The sequence below is a fragment of the Pan troglodytes genome, chromosome 3 (genome assembly GCF_028858775.2).
Source record: "Pan troglodytes isolate AG18354 chromosome 3, NHGRI_mPanTro3-v2.0_pri, whole genome shotgun sequence".
NCBI lineage: Eukaryota > Metazoa > Chordata > Mammalia > Primates > Hominidae > Pan > Pan troglodytes.
This window is the reverse complement of record NC_072401.2, coordinates 10,900,741-10,920,289: the sequence shown is the minus strand read 5'-3', so window position 1 is coordinate 10,920,289 and position 19,549 is coordinate 10,900,741. Positions and strand designations below refer to the sequence as shown.

Genomic DNA, 19,549 nt, shown 5'->3' with positions numbered 1-19,549 from the left:
CTCCCAGGAGACCCACAGGTACCTTACATCAATTCTGTGTGACTTAAGAGGGCAGAACTGTGATGCATGAGTAGAAGTTATAAGGAGAGTTGCCTCTCCTTATAAAGTTTAGGACAATTTTCTAATGTCTAGACCTCAGATTCTCCAATACTTAGAATTAATAGTTTTTCCTGATGTGGCTCTGTTTGCCACTAGAGATTTTCAGGCAGTGGCTCCTAGTTTGGATTCTCAATGCCTTTCCCAACTTGACCCTACTCTTGAGGGAGACTTTGAACTCTCTGGCATATTCTCTCTGATAGGTGCTATCTGCACATAAATGTGTTTTTCTGAGAAGAGGTTCCTTAGCTTTTCTGAGCCCTAGGAGATAGAAAACCAGGACCCTAGCAGCTCCCTGATCAGGACCGAGGTTAGGAGCACTGCAGCCTAGGGCAGGAAGAAGGATTTGCTCTCTGGGCTGCTTATTTTCTCTGCCCAGCTCCTGATATTTCAGTGGTGGAGGTTTTGCCCAGCTGCTGGACTTGTGGCTGAGCCTGTCTTCTTCAACTCCGCTTCTCCGTGTGGCAGTACTGCCCAGGCCCACATCTCCTCCGTGCAGCATACTGGCCGCTGTCCGTGCATGCCGACCTTTGGCCGCCAACAGGAAGGTGATGGAAACCAGCCTTGCCCCGCTCCCGCTTCCAGAGCTTTGAAATAAACTTTAGCTGTTCATCCCGAAGAAACTGTACTTCCCAGTGACGCTGCTCCCATGCCTCAACCTGCCCCTGCTGGAGAGCAGTTTCACTTTGTGGGGAGTCACTGATTTTGCGGGACCTGGCAATATGGTCTTCTTCTTTCCTCTTAGAGGCTCTATTCTAAATATGTCTTCCTTCCGGACCGTAGATGCAGGTGTATCTAGAGGGCAGTTGGCTCGCCCAAAATAGCACCGAAGTCCAGGAGGCAGGAAAGAAACTCTGGCATTAAATGAGCTCACACCCTCTCCAGACTCCCACAGTCATTGTCCCCTCTGACCCTCACAACGCCCAACTGCTAGAGGAGGCTTTGCGCCTCACATACGACCTTCCCCGTCTTCAGAAATGAAGACACTGAGAGAGGTCAGGGGACTTTCTCGCCAAGGTCCAGCAGCTAAGATGTAAAGGAGTAGGGAGAGTCAGGATTTGTACCCAGGACTTCAAGGCCATCTCCTTCACTGAAGCTCTCCAAGAAGACGAGTTTGGAGGCTGAGGACCTGAGCTCCTTTCCTCTCGCTTTCACTCACCCGCTGCAGGACTGCAGGCTCCAGGGAGGCAGGCGCCAAGGCCGCCCTCCGCCGGACCCGGTACAAGGCAGGCGCCCCGGGATGGCAGACTAGGCCAGGACCGAAGCCGAATCCTTCTTTTGCCTGCGGCATGGCTAAATGTGGACCTCGCTCGCTACGGTGCGAACGTGTTGGGTCAAGCTCTAAGCCCAGAAGTGGGGCTCGGCTGGGTCTGAGGCTCCCCGCTCTGGACAGCTTAGAAGCCCGGCGGGGGCGGGCGCAGCCTTAGAGACCTCAGGCGCCGGCCTCGCTGGAGCCGCGCCGCCGCTTCACATTGCGCACGCGCGGGGCTGGCGCGGGCTCCGCCCCCCGGGTAGGGACCTACAGCGGGCGCGGCGCTGGCGGTCTGCGGCCGGCAGTGTAGACGCCCCTTCGCCGGGACCTGGCACCCGAATCCGGCCTGCCGGGTAAGTAGCTGAACGGGAGGGCGAGGGCCCCCGGATCCGCGTGTACGTGACCGAAGCGCCGGCTGCGGCCGGGTCGTGGGGGCGCGCGGGGCGGGGGCCTGACGGGGCCAGGCCGGGGCGGGTCGAGCGGCCGCGGCCCCGCGTGCCCGCGCTGAGGGCTGGCGTCGTGGCAAGTGGCACCGGGAAGGCCGAACGCGGGCTCCGGCTGGTGGGCGTGGGGCACCGGCTGGGGTAGGGGCCCGGGCCGCGGCTTGGCGCGCGTTGAGCAGGGACGCGGGCCTGGCCTAGGGTCGGGGTCCGGCCCGGCGCCCCCAGCTCGCCTTTGTGCGCCGCGACCCCGCGGACTCGGCCGACGCGCCGGGGCGACCGAGGCGGGGGTGGCAGCGTCCCGCGGGGCCGTTCGTGTGGCGCCGCTGGCCCGGCCTGCGCTCCCCGCCCCCAGCATTATGAAGGATGCCTCCTCCGAGGGCTCCTACCGTCCGCGCCGAGCAGGAAGTGTCGTCAGGAGGCCATTTTTAAAGCCTCCTGCGGGCCTCGGAGCTGAGCGTTGACGGTTTTGGTTTTCTTCGGTTGGAAGAACCCCGGCCTTCCCTCGCGGCGAGCGGGACGCGCCTGGGAGACGACGATGCGCCCGATGCACCCGGCCTCGTCCTCCGAGCGCCCAGGCTTAGGCGCGCTCGCCTCGGATGCTGCCTGCCATCGGGGGAGCGTGCCGACAATAAACTCGAAAACCAGCCTGGCATTGTCTTTCCTTGAGAGGGTCAGGGGCGGGCTCGTCCATCGAGGTCCTGCGCATCTTTTACGGGGGGCGAGGACATAGGAGGTTGAGAAGAGATGGTGAAGGTTTGAATTGTTCCAAATGCTGATATCATTGTGGGACCTCCCCATACCGGCCTGCCCGTCTTATCTTGGTGTCTTTGGGGTTTGGGGCTCTGTAAAGCCAAGAAATTGCAGTGTTCAAAAGAATGAAAGTTTCTTAACCAGAAAGGAAAAGCCAAAAGAGCGAACGGGAGAAAACACTTAAGTCTTTATAAGTTGGGTAGTTAATGTATCCCGTTAAAATACCTCTGACTTTAAAAATTGTAATAATGAACGATTTATCAACGTAACATTAAAAAAAAACTACTGAGCATTATGTCCTATTTAAAAGTAGAAATCTACGTAGCTAAACTCTAATGTTGTGTTAGACTCTTTAAACCATCTTAAGTTTAGACTTGAAATCACCAAGAATTAAGACAAACCTGGGTCTCTAGAAGCTTGCAGTACTCTTCTACAGTAGAGCAGAGACTGAGGATGGGAATACATCTCTTTTCTCTCTCTTGAGTCACATATGCAAAGTTCAGCCCAGCATGTGATGTCAGTACACAGCCAAGGGTTCAGAAAATATTGTTTTAGAAACCAATGTTATATACTGTTGTCTCTTTGAGTAGAATACAAATAGTTCTTTTTTAAAATTGTGTGATATTGATCTTTAGGATGCAATTTTTAAAAATTACTTTCATCTTGGATCAAATTTAGCCTTCAAAAATAACACTTTTTTTGCGTAGACGGTTTGCTATGCTGATAACATTCATTGCAAATGCAATTTGAAAAGAGCAGACAAAGGATGGCATTCCTTTATTTATTGGGACTCCTTTCTGATGTATTATGCCCAATCTGAAGATTTTAAAAATGCAAAATGGCAATTAAAAAAATCCATTTAGATCTCTAGAGATTTATTTGCCTTTGAGGGGATCAGGGCCAGTTTTTGTGCAAAAGGAAGAACAAAGAACATTTTATTTTTGTCTCTGTGAAGCCTGCTCTTTCATTCATTCATTCACTCATTCTTTCAACCAGTACGAACCTTATTGAGTGCCTTCCTTGGCCAAACCCTTTGCTATTGATCATGATAAACAAGATCCTTACCAGGGAGGGTTTCCCCAATCATGATTGTTCTCAAACTGCCTGCTGTCTACTGCATTTTCTTTGTTATGCAAACTCAGCTAACTGCAATTTCCAGGATTCATCCTTGGAGTGAAAGCAGCTACAGATCAGCCAGTCTAAACATTGTCATCATAGGGTGAGGGTGGGGAGGCATCAAAATCAACTAGGGAGAATTTTAAACCATATGCCTGAGCCCCACCCTAGGAAATGGTAACCTGATTTGCTAGGTTGCATGTGAGTCCTGGGAATCCTTTTTAAGTTCCGTGGGTGACTTTGCCATACACCCCTGCTTGAGAACCACTTCTGGGGCTCATTCCCCTTATCTTCAACACTCTGAGAAACCAAGGCTGTGCCGGTCCAGGACTTAAACCCAAGTGTTTGGCTTCTGTTGCAGGCCTCTTTGTGCAGCGCCTTGCTGACGCCCAGGGTTCTGATGTAGAAGCCTACACCAGGGCCTGAGGTTGTGAAACTCATGGCAGTCCACGCCTGAGAAGAGAAGGCCTGAAAGAGAAGGAAGAACCCATGGGACTTGCCACGGTTTTGACTTATATCTGCAACTCCAAGGCTACAGGCGGGAAGTAAGAACAGTGCTCAAGTGGCAGCAGATACTGACTATGGCTTCATTTCACAGCTTCACACAGCAGGGTAGCAGAAAACAAAGAATGTAAGATTGGACACAGTTGCTGCTGTTCACCAACTCTGTGATCTTCAAAAAGCCATATAGCTTCTCCAGACCTGTTAATCAGGGAAGAAGCAGATAACTGAAGGCTGGCTTTGAGAAGTTTCGAGGTAACATAGGAACCTGCTTACGCAGGCACTCTTTCCATCTGACTTGGGCCAAGGTGCTCCGAGATTGACAAGCAGCCAGCCTCTGGGAGAGCACTCTGATCAGATCATTGATAGAACATTCACTACTCTACTTATCATACCCATTTACTTATCTCCATCTTCTGTTAGACTCCTTAAAAACAGCAGCCCACAGCAGGTGTGGGGATAAAACAGTCCTGGGCAGTGCTCATTGTACTCACACTATGCCAGGCACTGTGCCAGGAACATTCAAATTTCTAAGAATCTACAAAGTAGATACCTCATTATACATCTTACAGAGAGCATCATTGGTGTTTCCAAGGTCACAGGGCTAGGCAAGGGTGGAACCCTGAGTCTGCTTGTCTGTTTGCCCCATTACAGCCCAGGGGTGGTGGCCTCACCCCACCTCCAGGCACCCACAAGAATATAAAATCTTGTACAAGGATGTCGATATTACTATTGCCATTCCCAAGTGCACCTGCACCTGTAGTATCAGGTGGTTTGCAGCCTTGGCTGCATAGCTGCATATGAGAATCACCTGGGAAGCTTTTAAAAATCCCAGTATCCCCACCTCTTCCCCAGTTACAGTGGAGTCTTGCGGGTGGTGAGGGACATCATTATTTTTGAAGCTTCCAAGTAATTCTGGTGTGCAGTGGGGTGACCAGCTGTCCCAGGGACCTCCTTTAAAAAATAATATCCCGGGCGCATGACAGGCCAATTGCCCTAATGCAACCAAGGTTAAGAACTACTGGTTTAATGGGAGATATTTTTTCTGTGCTCGATTATACTGTTTTATTAAACTCTGAATCCATTTCTTTCTGCAAATTTTTAAGGCAAAAAAGAAATGCGAAAATATACGTCTCATTTTTAGCACCTTTAGAGACCTGGAGTCATTTGATGTGCTTCATGACTTAAAATTTTGTAATATGCCTTGTGATACTACCTTATTTTTACCATATATATTTTTTAATGCTTAACAAGAGCATATTTGCTCTTTCACATTTTTTTCACATACAAAGTTTTAGACATCAAGCACTCTAAATTCTTTTTTACAAATACTTTTTTCTTAAAATGTTAAGAAAAAGCCTATAATATCACTTCCTTTGTTTTCTGATGTAGACTCAGTTGATGTGCACAGCAGTGTCAAGTCAATCTCCAAAATACTCCCTGTAGACAGGGTGGGGAGAAGACCCTCACTTCCTGCCTACTAATGAACTCATGTTGATATAGACCTTTGCCTCATCAGATTCATTTGTTAAGCTAACCAGTGTCTGCTTCTCTGGACATTACTGGACTCTTCTACCTGTGAAGCCATCTTAAAAAAATATATTGACTGATTTCTTAACGAAACATCTACTCTTTGCCAAGCATAAAGTTACCTCCCACTTGTATACACCCTTTTCTCATTTGTCCTCACATCAGCTGTATAAATGAGAAATATTCACATTTTATGAGTGAGAACATTCAGGCTCAGATAGGTTAACAAGTTTGAAATCATGTGCTAGTAAACCAAACACCTAGGTTTTGAACCTTGTTCTTCTTGTCCCAAGGTCATTATTCTCTACTGTGTTACACTCAGCTGCTTTCACCTGGAAAAGCAGAGGAATCAGGCTGTCTCCTGCAGCTGTCTTGGTCCATTCTGCTGCCCAAGCAGTACACTTGGTTTCAGATGAAAATCTAGGATCCCAAGGATGGGTACATTTGTCGGCAGCATTTGGAAGTATTTTTCGTCATCAGGATGGCAGTGAATTTGCAATTCAGTCATCTCAGTGCAAGGTAGTTTGGCAAAAAGATTATGACACTTAATGGATTTTTTTCCTCTTTTAAATCTGTTTACCCAGAATTTTGTAGTATAATGCAATGTAATAACATTGCATTATTTTGAGCATAGTTTAGAAGCCAAGAAGATACTTTCAAACAGGTGACATAATTCAGTTATGGCCCAGATGTCCTGCCTTCCCCATCACACATTCATATTAATGGTCTTAGAAAGCTGTTTCTGAGGCAACAGTTTCTTCCTCAATATCATCCTACTGGGGAAATTTTGGCAGTTGATGTCTAATGTTGATTTTTTTTTCCTGATCGATTTTAATTGTTTACTGGGCACTTTGGGGTAGAATTGTTTTAAAAATTTGGTTACTGGGAAAGCTAGACAAGCCTTTGCTGTGGTGAAAGAGACAGAAGGAATATAGATATAATTTGTAAGTGGTTATGCCATTGGGCTTAATGCTTTGCATACATTATCTAGTTTGCATCTCCTGATCGCCCTTTAAGTTTGCTTACGGTAAAGCATTATTCCTTGCTTGGCAATGCACAGAGAAAAATTATTTGCTCAAGGACCCTGCAAATGAGGGACAGGATCAGAGTTGGAACTGTAAACTTTTCCACTCCATTTCATGTGATCTTCATGGGTACAGCAGCTATACCCTGCCCCAGCAATGAGTATGGTAGAGCCACATTCAAAGGAGGACTTTGGGGTCAGAATTCCTAAAAAGAGCTGCTTAAGTTTGCTTCTACATCCAAAAACGATGCAGTCACAGTCAACTAACACTGAGCTTGCTGGGCATCTCCTGAACAGAAATGTATGTGGTGGTCCATGTAGCATGTATGCGATATAATTGGCCACCCACCTTTCCTTTTCACATTAACATTTATCACAGAAACACATTCATTTGCTACAGGGATATTTCACACTTTGGCTGAACTTTGAGAGAAGTGGGTGAGGAAAAGGTAGTTTAGTAACTAGTTTATATATAAACCTAAATTGTAGTGAGTACTCTTGTAGTTGGAGCATCTTTTCTATGGTAATTATAAATGGCTGTTAGCCCCTTTGCACTAAAGCTAGGTGGGTGGTTTTGCCACAGAGGTAAATTATCTTTCGGGCGGTATAACCAAACAAATAAAATATAAAGTGAGATTCAGGGCATGTTCTGAATACAGCAGTTAATTAGGCAGCTAAGGAAACTGTATTTTAGCCCCTCTGACTATGTGATTGGTATTTTTTTAAATTAAAAAATGGAAAATAATATTTTTAACAGCTTATGATATGTCATTTAATCCTCACAGTAACTCTGTGGGGTAGGTAGGTACTGTTTCTATCTCATTTTACAGGTGAGGAATCAAAACAGTTGGTATACCCAGGTTGTATATCTAGAAAGTGATAGAGCTGGGATTTTAAACCTTATTATCTGATTCCAGAATCTCTAGCTTTAAACACTATGTTACCACTTACTTCTCTTCGAATTTTATTGAGCTTTAGATGTTTCCAGTATTTAGAAGTCAAATGCTTCGTTTTTAATAGGAACTTACACAGTCTTTTATGTTTTTTTATAGCCCTCAATGTCACTGATGTGGATTCTCCCAAACTCGATACTTTGTTTGTTTTTATGTCCCCATAATAAGTCTTTAAGAAAACAGGGCAAGTGAGCTCAAAATCAAAAGAAAACCCACCAACAGTGAATGCATTCAGGGCTATTTCCAGGTCTTTCCTTTGAAGAAAGATAAGACTCAGTCCAGAGAGCACATCTGTGACACACTGTGCCTCTTGCCTTTGGTGCGTGGCAGTCATCTTTGGCTCATGCTGTACATTATTCTACATTAGAAAACTCACTGTATGTTGCTAAATAATTTTTTGAAAACAGGCAAATTAATAAATGGACATCTTATTTATTGCACCATAAAATTAATGGTATTCTTTTCTGTGTTTTTTGAGAGCTTTCCTAAGCTATCTGAAAGTCCTAAGACGCCAAATGCAGAGGCTTTTGCAACAGATGTTGAGAGTTTGCACGGTAGGCAAACACTGACCCTGCTGTTAATAGTAATTTATTGAGTACCCTTTCAGTGCCAGCATACCCATGCACAGCTTTGTCTCCGGTGTCTTTTGTACTCCTTGGTCATCCATCCAGAGAGTCATAACTTGCCAAGAGGACTCAGCTTCACAGGTGTGTATACTTGGATGTGAACCATGGAGGACGTTGTGTGGAAGGGACGGGCTGAGAGGCTTTTACACAGATATGCCTGCTGTCCCTCAGCAGTGTCCACGTGTAAATACCAACATCAGAACCATCTTCATTCTTCCATGTGGCCGTGTCCATTTACCTTGTCTTGGAGTATTACATCTGAGATGAATTTCCCTCTGTTACTAGACACAGGTTACAAAGGCCAAAGAGAACCCCCATCTACTTGTTAGGAAGAAACCTCACATCTTTTTCACTTGTACAGAGGGATGTGGCAATGTAGTAACATTGCATTATCTTGAGCATAGTTCAGAAGCCAAGAAGATACTTTCAAACAGGTGACATAATTCATTTATGGCCCAGATGTCCTGCCTTCCCCATCACACTGCATTTGCTAATAATCATGGCTGCATGCTTCATATTGGCACTTGCTCCTATGGATTCTTAATTCAGAATAACTGCTGAGAAAGTTTTGCAGAGGCCTCTCCAAGACTCTGCCTTCCTCATGCGTTCTGGCTGGCTTGTGTATTCTCTGGGGACTTTCCTTGGCTGGGATGCTCTCCATTCCTTGCTGATGGACGTGATCTTACTGCCCAGTCTGTCTCAGATTTTCAAGTATTTAGTTTTAGAATAAATGATACCTTCCCGCCTCCAACTTTTGAAAGGACTTAGAGAGAAAAATGGCAAAAGTGCCTTCTGGGATTTTTGAAGACCCCTGGGGGCTGAGCAAGAGGCTGAAACACTGAAAATGAGCCAGTGGAATCCTGGTTTGGATGATTGTTCAAATAGAGGAATCTTGTCACATGACTTAGTTGAGAATTTCTTAGGGCTAATATAGAGGGTGTTATGTTGAAATAGTTGGTAAGCAAATTGTGGCAGACAGGTTTCTTTCTCACACACTAGTATTACAAGACTGGTAGATCAGAGCATAAACAGATATCAACTTGTATGCAAATCTTTGGAACAGAATTGAGAACTGAGGATGAGAGATGTGCAGATTGGTAACTGGTTGACCAAGAGGAATTAAGTTTATTTTTGTTGCTCCAGAGTCAAGGCAGAACAAGGAAATTTATAGGAAAGCTGATTTCTGTTTCATTTAAGGGTAAATTGTTGGTAATGAGAACTATGTGAATATAAAATTGGCTGCCTATAGAGGGAAGTGGTTTTTTGTTTATGGCAATATTAAACTATCAGCTGCATGGTCAATTGGAGAAGATGTTTTAAGGATTTAAATATTCTCAGACGCTTCAACCAGTAATTTGGAATGCTGGCTTTTCATCAGGATTACCTAGGGTGCCTTTACAAGCCACAGAAATCTCCTTTCCTTTCTTCTCTCCTGAGACTTAGATTCACTCGCTTTGAGATGAAGCCTGGGAAATTGTCCATTTTTGCTCTGATTCTGAGGCTTTTCCAAGTTGAGAACGCTGGACCAGATCCCCCTTATCACCAGTCTTAAGCCTTTTCATTCCTTAGGCTTTGGTTTTCTTGGGTTCTGGCTGGCTGCTGCTGCAGCTTTTCCATTTTATCTGGATAACAATGTTGACATGACTATATTGATGATGGTAGCATTCTTTAGATGATAAAGTGTGTGATTTCGAGGATCAGCAGCGTCGGACTGGGCATAGAAGTCATGGGCCTTTTTTTAATAGATAATAGAGATGCAGGTAAGTTCTTGCTTGAGGTCACTTGATGAGCAGCAGAAATCCTGGGAGTTACTTCTGTCTTCCTTCACTAAAGCCTCTGCAAATTTGGAAATTTAAGTGTGTGCCAGCTTCTCATAATGACTCCTCTGAAAGTTGTCTTGTCTCTTCCAGAAATGCAGTGTAATGTAAAAGGCCTTATCTTTGCCCATGTATTGTTTGCCAGCTTGAGGCATTCATGTGTCCTGTGCAAAATCATGGTCCCCTTACACAGGTATGTGTTTGAACATTGAGGGGACAGATGTTTCTCCAACCCCCCACTGCAACCCTGCAGGCCTCCATCTGCTTGATGTCTAAGTGTTGTATGCATACTTAAGATAGAGCAAGTCTGACTGAGGGCTTGATTTCATGCTGGAAATTGCTTTTGAAGAAGGTGACTATCTTTCGCAAAAGTAAAGTAGGAAAAGACGACACTGCCAAAGAAAATACAGCTTGTCATCAGATATGATGTGTTATTTTGGTGCTTTCCAAAGGGCAGGTTTTACACCAGATCTGAGTGCGTTACTGTTGTATCTCTTGAGCCCCTGTGGAGGGGCTTTTTTAAACTCCCCGACGTCGGTCTTTCAGACTACCTTTATATGGCTCTTGGCCTGTTAGCATTGTGCCAGAAGGAAGCTACCTGTGTTGCCACCCATCATTGTCATCGAACAAACACTGACTGAGTCCCTCTGGGTGCCTCTTGACACTTGGAGAAGGACTCAAAAATTTCAAAAGTCTTCTCTTATACTCTAGTGTTCTTATACTCTAGCATTCTAATCATCATGGCGGCTCTGGGAGGAATTGGATAATTGTTCCTAATTCTAGTTGCTAGATGAAAAACTGAGGTTCAGAAGATCTAAGTGACTTTCTTAAGTCATGAAAGAAAGGCTTTTAGCAGATTCCAAACTAGAATGGATTTTGTTATGCTCCTAGTTTGCCATATTCTGGGAAAATAAGTGTCTTTAAAGATTGTATAAAAGAGTCACTGTGGCCAGGTGCGGTGGCTCACGCCTGTATTCCCAGCACTTTGGGAGGCTGAGGCAGGCAGATCACCTGAGGTCAGGGGTTCAAGAGCAGCCTGGCCAACATGGAGAAACCCTGTCTCTACTAAAAATACAAAATTAGCTGGGCATGGTGGTGCAAACCTGTAATCCCAGCTACTCGGGAGGCTGAGGCAGGAGAATTGCTTGAACCCTGGAGGCAGAGGTTGCAGTGAGCCAAGATTGCACCATTGCACTCCAGCCTGGGCAACAAGAGTGAAACACTGTCTCAAAAAAAAAAAAAAAAAAAAAAAAAAGGTCACTCTGTGTATATTGGAGTGCTTACTTGCTCTAGAAAACCTTCGTCACCTCTTGTGTCCCAGGCCAGGCCATCCGTGATCTCCTTTCTGCTCCAGCCTCTCCTCTGCCATGTCCGTACAATACTGGGTTATTGTCTTTCCTAGAACATGTCCCGTTCCCCATTCTCCTTGCTGTTCCTCACGAGCAGCAGGCCCACTTCCCACAGATCGTTGCCTTTTCTGTGCTTGAAACACCCCCTTTCCAGCAGCCACAATGCTCACTGTGGTTGCCCCCAGGTCTCTGCTCAGACATGAACTTAGCATGAGGCCTCTCCTGACTGTCCTCACCTCCATACCCAGCCCCGCAACCTCATCACCATGGTCTTCCCTGTCCTGTTGGCCTTGCTTTTTTCCCAAGTATCTTACCACCATTGGCAAATATGTAATCTGTTTCCCCCTCTGCAGTGTGTGCATCACCAGGAGAGGGACTGATTTGCTTTCATTCACTACCTTACAGCACTTTTGAATAATGCCCAGCACATAGTAGATTCCCAATAAGATGCTGCAGCAGGCTTGCTAACATTGTCAGTATTATGGGCTTCTTAGCACTCATGAAAGCAAATTAAGCATGTAAGTTAGAGAGTTGGTATTCAAGCTGATAATAAGCTATAATGTAGAAACAAATGTGAACACCCCAGGCCAAAGCCCTAGTTGTACCACTTGATAACTAACTTGTTCAAAAATTGAACTGACAGTGTCCTGTATAACATTTTTGTGAAGCTAATATGAAATTATACCTGTGAAAGATGTGCTCACTGACACTTGAAAATGACTTTCCCTGACCAAAGGCTGTCCTGAATGGCTGCTATGATGTCCTTGTTCCTGGTATATCTGTGTTGATTCATGATTTGGCTAAAGTGGTCATTTATAGGGGGCTGAGTTTGAAAATGTTTTCAATTTAGGCTTACTTGCCAACTCTGTTGTGTTATTGTTATAACATGCATCTAAAATCATACGTTGAGATTTACCATAAAATGTCCAAGGCCATTAAAATATAGGATAAGTTTGTTAATAGCTTAGCCAAACTCTTATATTAATCATGCTTTATAATTTTGTTTTCCTTTAGTGTTACCTGGAATGTCAGAGAGCTGAAAGCAGTCATATTTTGGGATCATGCACCTACTGTGGCAGTATATAAAGAAAGATAATTAAGTATGCACCCAAGAAGTAGCTGCGCCCCTACCCATCACAAACTGTATAGAAGGATATCTCCTAAGGATTTTATCATGTGAAAACTTTCTGAATTTTAGTTGGCTCTTTTTAGAAATGCAGATAAGATGAAGGATATTGGACAGCAGCTATACACTACACACTTGAACGGCGGACATAATTCCTTGACCATGTCACCCAAACAGCCTGATGCTAATGGAGCACCTCGGCCAAATAGACAAGAAGCACAAACCCTTTTGTATCAAGGCTCAGAGGCAGAGGCTGCCATGATGACCATTGCTACATGTGCAAAGTGCAAAAGTGTTCACAAGATCTCTCTTCAAGATTTGCAGAAGGGTACAGGGAAGGACGGTATGTATGTCTGCTTCCAGTGCAGCCTCGGTGCAGCTCCTCCCAATTTTCATTTTGTGAGCAATAATCCCAGTGCTACTCATGTTGGAAATAAAACTGAAAACTTCTCATGTTCTGTCAATAACAAATTTAAGGTAAGGAACTTTAAGCCAGGCAAATACTATTGTGATAAATGTCGATTCTCTACAAAGGACCCGCTGCAGTACAAAAAGCACACCCTTCAACACGAGGAGATTAAATTCATTTGTTCTCACTGCAGCTACATTTCGTATACGAAAGGAGAGTTTCAGAGGCATTTGGTGAAACACACAGGCATATTTCCTTATCAGTGTGAGTATTGTGACTATGGTGCTATTAGAAATGATTATATTGTCAAACACACGAAGAGAGTACATGAAAGGGCAGGTGCGAAACGGCCAGTCAAAGCTGTTGCCAAGCTGGAGCCAAAAAGAACCGGAACTTCAAAACAAAACCCAGAGCTTCTGAAAGCTTCCAATCCACGGACTACATTTCAAAATAAGTGGTCAGACCAACTGTCAGGTTTCTCTCTGCATGCAAATAAAGACAAAATGCACAATATCATGTTGTTACCTGAACCAAAGGAATACCAAAAAGATGTAGTTTGTATTCCAAATAAAATGACCCTGTCTGAGCCAAATGAAGTCAACCTATTCGAGAACAAAAATGTTGAAGTAGAAGTGTTATCTCCTGCAAAAGAACCTGTTCAGCCAGGTATGCCATTGACAGTTGTTGCACCAGCAGAACTAGTTGTCCCTGCAAACTGTTTAGCCCAGTTGATAGACGTGAAAGTTGTCAATGGTACACAGCAGCTTGTTCTGAAACTGTTTCCGCTGGAAGAAAATAATTGCCTTGAAGCTGGGAGGGATAATGGAGATAATTCTGAACGTATGGTGAAAGAGAAGGGTTCAAATGAACAAGAAAAAGTACTTTCTGCAGAAAAAACAAAGTCACTGACAGTTGACGGGAATGTTGGAAAACTCGTAGGCATTGATAGTTTTCAACCTTCAGTTCAGAAACAGCTTAAAAATGTGAAATGGGTAAGGTCTTATGATTTTATTATGCCAAATTCTAGTGTGCACAACAATGGAAAATCCTTCATTAATTCGGAAACAATTGAGGATTTTCAGAAAAAAAATAATTTGTATCCACATAGAACTGCTTTTCCTTCCGTTGCCTTAAAAGGTCATTCTCTAGCATCTGTATTTAAAAACAGTGTTTTACGTAGTCTTGGAGCCGCATCAAACCCTTTTCCATATAAAGCTGCTGTTTGTTTTGCTGAAAATGGAAGAAATTTACACAGTAATTCACAGCAGTTACTCCCATTTGCTGCATCACCTGCAACCTGTTCCTTCTCTGGAGAAAAGGGCTTATTGCCTGTAAGTGAAAATGACTTGGAATCTACAAGTAAAGTCAATATTCCTGTAAAAATGGTTTCCTCTAATAGGAAGCAGGAAGATAACCAGACAGAGGAACACAAGGCAGTTTCAACTGTAGGCCAGATTTCCTCTCAACATAAGAGTGAGTATTTACATATAAACATAACTGGAGAAGATAGATCTCAACAGCCTGGGGATAAGCCTTTGGAATTAAAGCATTCTGAAAGGACTAACAACACTCATGATGGCCCAGTCATCTCATCAGTATTTTCTCTGAGCTCTGGATCTGAAAATGTCCCCGAGGGCATTAAGTGGAATAGCTCAACGTCTAAAATAAAGTCAATTGAACTGTTGCGCAGAAAGATAGCTCAGTTAATTGAGTCCTGTGGCAAGCCGTCATCTTTGGCTTCAAATAGTGCACATCGTCGCTCTGTAGGGCAGGCATCAAAGGGAACTTCAAAAGCTACCTCTGAAGGTATTCAAGAAATCAACGTGTCACTCACTGGTCCTGGCCATTCCACAGGTACTCTTCAGAAACCTCCGAATGATGGTGGTATTACTGGTAATAGACAGCTTACTCATCAACAAATATATCCACACTTTGCAGATGGCAGTAATAGGAAAACCAAAAGCAGAGTGGCCAGGAAGGCTCATGTTGCCACGCCAGTGTTAATCCCCAAAGGGGCTGTGTTGAGGGTTCTTAATTCCTCTGAGAATGCCCACATCATTGAGGCTACATGTGAAGCACCTGTCAGCATACCTTGCAGTGAAACACAGTTAATAAAACCGGTTCCATTTTGCCCTGTGAGACAGGTGGACTCAGACTTACAGCCTTTAAGAAGTGAAAGGGGGCCAATAGATATGTCCCCAAATATCAAGACACCTCTGCAGCCTAAACTGAGAAAAGAGAGTGCTGTCTGTAGCACCATCCATAGAAAAACTGGCCTCTTGTATGGACAGCAAGGAAGCAGTGAATTAAATAAGCAAGGGAGACTGCTTTCCAGAAGTCTTTCTATAAGTAGAAATAAAACCAAACAAGTACACTTATCCAGGAAGAAAAACAAAATTCAAGCTGAACCCAGCCGCTGTCTCAAGGATCCTTCAATTTTTCAGGTTGCAAGGCAACTAAGACTGATAGCAGCTAAGCCAGATCAGTTGATTAAGTGTCCCCGTCGGAACCAGCCAGTCATTGTGTTAAACCACCCTGATGTGGACTCACCAGAAGTGACCAATGTGATGAAGGTAATAAATAAATACAAAGGCAATGTCCTCAAAGTTGTTTTATCAGAGAGGACTAGGTGTCAGCTAGGCATCAGACGGCATCATGTACGCCTGACCTACCAGAATGCAGAAGAAGCCAGTCAAATTAAAAGGCAAATGATGTTGAAAATGAAACTCAAAAAAGTTCATAAAAACAACTACGAGGTAGTGGATTCCTTGCCTGATGATTCTTCACAGTGTGTATTTAAGTGCTGGTTTTGTGGGCGACTGTATGAAGACCAGGAAGAGTGGATGAGTCATGGCCAACGGCATTTGATAGAAGCAACTAGAGATTGGGATGTTCTTTCCTCCAAGGGCAAATAAGTAAACAGTTACTCTTTAAAGCAAGTTATCTTTTAGTTAATTCCGGTTTGGAGTCCCTCCACCAAGATTCAGTAGAAGAAATACAGACTGTAGAAATGAGAGGACTGCTAATTCTTCAGAACTGTAGGAATATTGGGAGCTAGGAGTCTGAACCTGAAGTATGTGATTGGACCCCAGAATGTATTTGAAGGCTCTGAAATTGTACATGCAAATTGGTACATATGCATTTTTCTGGAGAGAGCCTGTGAAACTGAACAGATTTTCAGTGGGATCTGAGACTTTTCTTTGTTTAGCACCCCGTTTTCTGAGTACATACAGATCTTTCATAATCCATTCAGAGGGGCAGATTGAGAATGTTTTACACATGCTCTTCATATAAATGCTACAGAAAAATCTTTGTTTTGGTGTGCACATCCATTTTGTTTTTGCTTTAATTTGTGTTCTGAGTATTTGGTGCACAATGGAAATTATATTTTCTACTTTACTGTCTTCAATTTGGTTATAGAGAAATGGCCATTCTTTTACTCCCTCCCTGGTTTTGTAATACTCCCGAGTGTTCCGTATAGCACAAAGAGTTTTGCTTTTACTGGCCATTTTAAAGAATGTTTTCAACTGCTTGCCTGAATTTACTCCTTTCACAGCAAGTGTTAGAAGAAAGATAACATTTTCAAATACTTAGCTTTTGCTTTCTTTAAAATACATTGGTTTATGACATATGGGAAGGGAACGTGCCTTTTTGCAAAGACAAAAAGATTACAAAAGGAAAATATCTAAAACTATTTTCTCTTTGCCCTTACCACTCCCAGAAACATAAGTGACCCATTTAAAATGCTAGGGAACAGGCTTACAACATAGGTAAAACTCGCAAACACAGTTCAAGGTAGGCTCATAAAGTTGTGAAAGGGGTTTCATATGCCCTTTAGTTTTCATTTGGGATTCATCCAAAGACCATGGGTGGATGCTGTCTTCTCTCTTCTTGATCCCTTTGATTCATGGACACTAGACTCCCTTTGCCATTTCTTCTGAACAGGCCCTCCTGTGGACTAGCACAACTTCCTTGCCCACTGTTTCTTCCTTTCTGTGCCTTTGAGACCCCTTAAGGTTTTCCCTCATGAGATTACTAGAAAATGGCAGGAATCAACAAAGTGGAGACCTCCCACTGTTTTTGCTAAAGTTACAGGAACATGATCCCTAGTTTTCATTGATAGTAAAGCTGTTTCTGATTTGTCTTAACCACATTCATGCTTACCCTGCTGCTCAGCTTTCTCAGGGAAGCAACTCCAGGAACACTCCTTCCACTCCCCTCTCTACCAACAGATGTCAGGACTGTCATTTATCTACACATTTGTGTTCTTTAGAAAAAGGCCCACCCCCTGCACAAGCACAGCCTCTTGGGCAGATAGGTGGCTGGGTCAATGCTTAAGACAGGATTCTAGTCTTCACTTGCCTGTGCAGTTGGGCACTGACCTTCCAGGTAGAGCACAGATGGCACAACCCCGGGGCAGCCCCAACTTGCATTTCCCTCCCTCCAGGGGCTATTCCTGTCTTAGGCGATTTGTGGGGTGCAGTGAATGAAACTAAAGAGTTGTTGCACCTGAAAAAGACACCAGTGATTTTTTATTGGGTAGTCGATTGGAGACTTTGTTTTTTTTTTTTTTTCACATGGGAAAGTCTTAGATTCCAGTAGATGGAATTGCAATCCTTTGCAGTTTGTTCTCATTACAGATAATCAACATTTCTTTTGTATAATTCAATACATGATCATCAAGTTAATTGGTAAATTTTTATTGAAAATTAAAACTTGCATTTTTATATATGTGTATGTGTACACATAAAAATATTTTTTACCATATGAAAATTGCAGTAGCTAATTTTCTGATTTCCTATTTTATAATGATACATGGGCTGGAAAAATGTAGAACGTTTTTATATTCTAGAAATTTATTTTGGAAGTACATTTTTATAAGGGTCTAATCTCACTTTTGGAAAATGAAAGCACAGGAATGATGGGGTCTGGTTTGTGTGAACAAGTGAGTAGAAACCCCTGTGGATCATTTTATTACTGCATTTTTATTTGGTGCTTTTTAGGAAGTAGATCTTTGGTACCACTTCACTACGTAAAGTAGAGCATTCGAAGTTTTATCCATGTTATATATTGTACTCCTGTGGCATGAAAAATAGCTCCCAAGATACGGAGAGGAGAGGAGTGAAGAAAAGGCTGTGGTTTTTTTTGTTTTGTTTTGTTTTTTTGCCACTTTTTTATCTCCTATTCCTCACCACATAGTGCTTTTTTCCTGAAAAGCTGGACTGAGAATTGGCCTTGAATCAGGTCAGAGTGTTAACATGAAGTATTTTCACTTCGCAGCATCAACTGTTTTTCAAGCATTAGCTAAAAACACAACTTGCATACTTTGATGGAGCTTAATTGTGTGAGTAGAATACGTAGCAAAGCTTTTTAGGATTTTCAGAACTAGAATACTTTTTAAGGAATTAAAAGTGTTTCTGGAAGTCAAAAATGGGAAAGCAAAAAGTAGCTGTCCTCCCTAAAGAGCTTTAGAAGATAGCTTAACCTGTAGGTACATGTTATGAAATAAACACATTTCTAACAATACAAGGGAGTAGGGGCAGACCTGTGTTGAGTATTTGTGTGGGTTCTTAATTTTGAAGGACCTCCAATCACTACATTTTGTTAATACTACCAATAAAATCATTTTCAACTTATTTTTTAAAGTAGGTTTTCTTACTTTGGTGGACCAGAAGTGAGAGATTGTTAAATTTAGGATATAGGCAAATACAGTAAAAGTTAAAAAAAACCTGACCCAAAGTATACTCTAATAGACTATATTATATTCAATTTTGTATCCCCAGTCCAGAACATCTTGTAAGCCTTCATTAAGGGCCACCTGCTATCTGTTGAACTAGACTGAACAAAATATATTGTCTCACAAGCTCCATCCCTTTTTCTTTAGGACATGTTATATAATCCATCCCAGAAGTTGAAGATGTGATGTTGCTCGGCCTTTGGAATAATTTTTAAATCTGTAAATGTCTATATGAGCAGAAACAAAACATTGTGTAACATGTTTTAAGCATTATTGTAATTCCTGTGTTAACAGTTTGTGTGTCTGCTGCTCTGGTTTTGAAACATGTTTGTATATAGATATAGGAGTTGGCATAAATTTTGTTAAATAAAGCAACAAAAATTTTCTTTGCCCTTTGATTTCAAACCTTATGCAGGTGACTTTATTACGTAGCCTATTTGTATTATACATTTCTGAGTCAAAGGCAAGGTGTCATTCTACGTAACAGGTGTTTTGAATTCTACCAGGGTATGTTTTGAATTAGATGCAATGATGGGATGGTTAACCTTGCAGACCCTAATATGAGGCCAGGTTATGTTTTTGTTTTGTTTTGCTTGCAGATTCACAAGAGGTGCTGGTTTGGACAGCAGTGGCAATTTTCCTGCCATGGTTAGGGGCCTCAGCAGAGAATGTATGTGGGCCTTTAACCTGCCTTCCATGTCTTGGGTAGAAGAGTTCCCAGTCAGTGATAAGGCCCTGGACCACGTGTACTTGCACTATTGATGTCATCTCTCCAAATGATCTCTTGCACCCGAGGCCACATATATTTGGGTTGCAAGAG

At 43.1% G+C, this 19,549-nt stretch overlaps 1 protein-coding gene and 1 long non-coding RNA gene across 10 annotated transcripts in view; one reads left to right on the top strand and one right to left on the bottom strand.

Annotated features, from left to right (window-relative positions):
- The window catches only part of LOC104005982 (uncharacterized), a 164,319-nt gene extending 162,004 nt beyond the window's left edge, over positions 1-2,315 (bottom strand). For both annotated transcript variants that reach the window (XR_001716752.4, XR_008547434.2), the window contains exon 1: positions 2,178-2,315. This is a non-coding gene — a long non-coding RNA (uncharacterized LOC104005982). The remainder of the gene's footprint in view (positions 1-2,177) is intronic.
- Positions 476-19,113, top strand: ZNF518B (zinc finger protein 518B). Of its 8 annotated transcripts, none has more exons than XM_016951336.4 (4): positions 1,568-1,701; positions 4,019-4,413; positions 5,982-6,207; positions 12,472-19,113. In XM_016951336.4, the coding sequence occupies exon 4, from the start codon at positions 12,683-12,685 to the stop codon at positions 15,905-15,907; it is 3,225 nt and encodes a 1,074-aa protein (XP_016806825.1). In that variant the 5' UTR covers positions 1,568-1,701; positions 4,019-4,413; positions 5,982-6,207; positions 12,472-12,682; the 3' UTR covers positions 15,908-19,113. The 8 variants fall into 8 exon arrangements, with proteins under 8 accessions (XP_016806824.1, XP_016806825.1, XP_001175058.2 ...); XM_054682769.2 differs by lacking the exon at positions 1,568-1,701 and adding an exon at positions 2,296-2,544; XM_016951335.4 differs by lacking the exon at positions 5,982-6,207 and having other exon boundaries at positions 476-1,701.
- Positions 19,114-19,549: the final 436 nt, after the last annotated feature.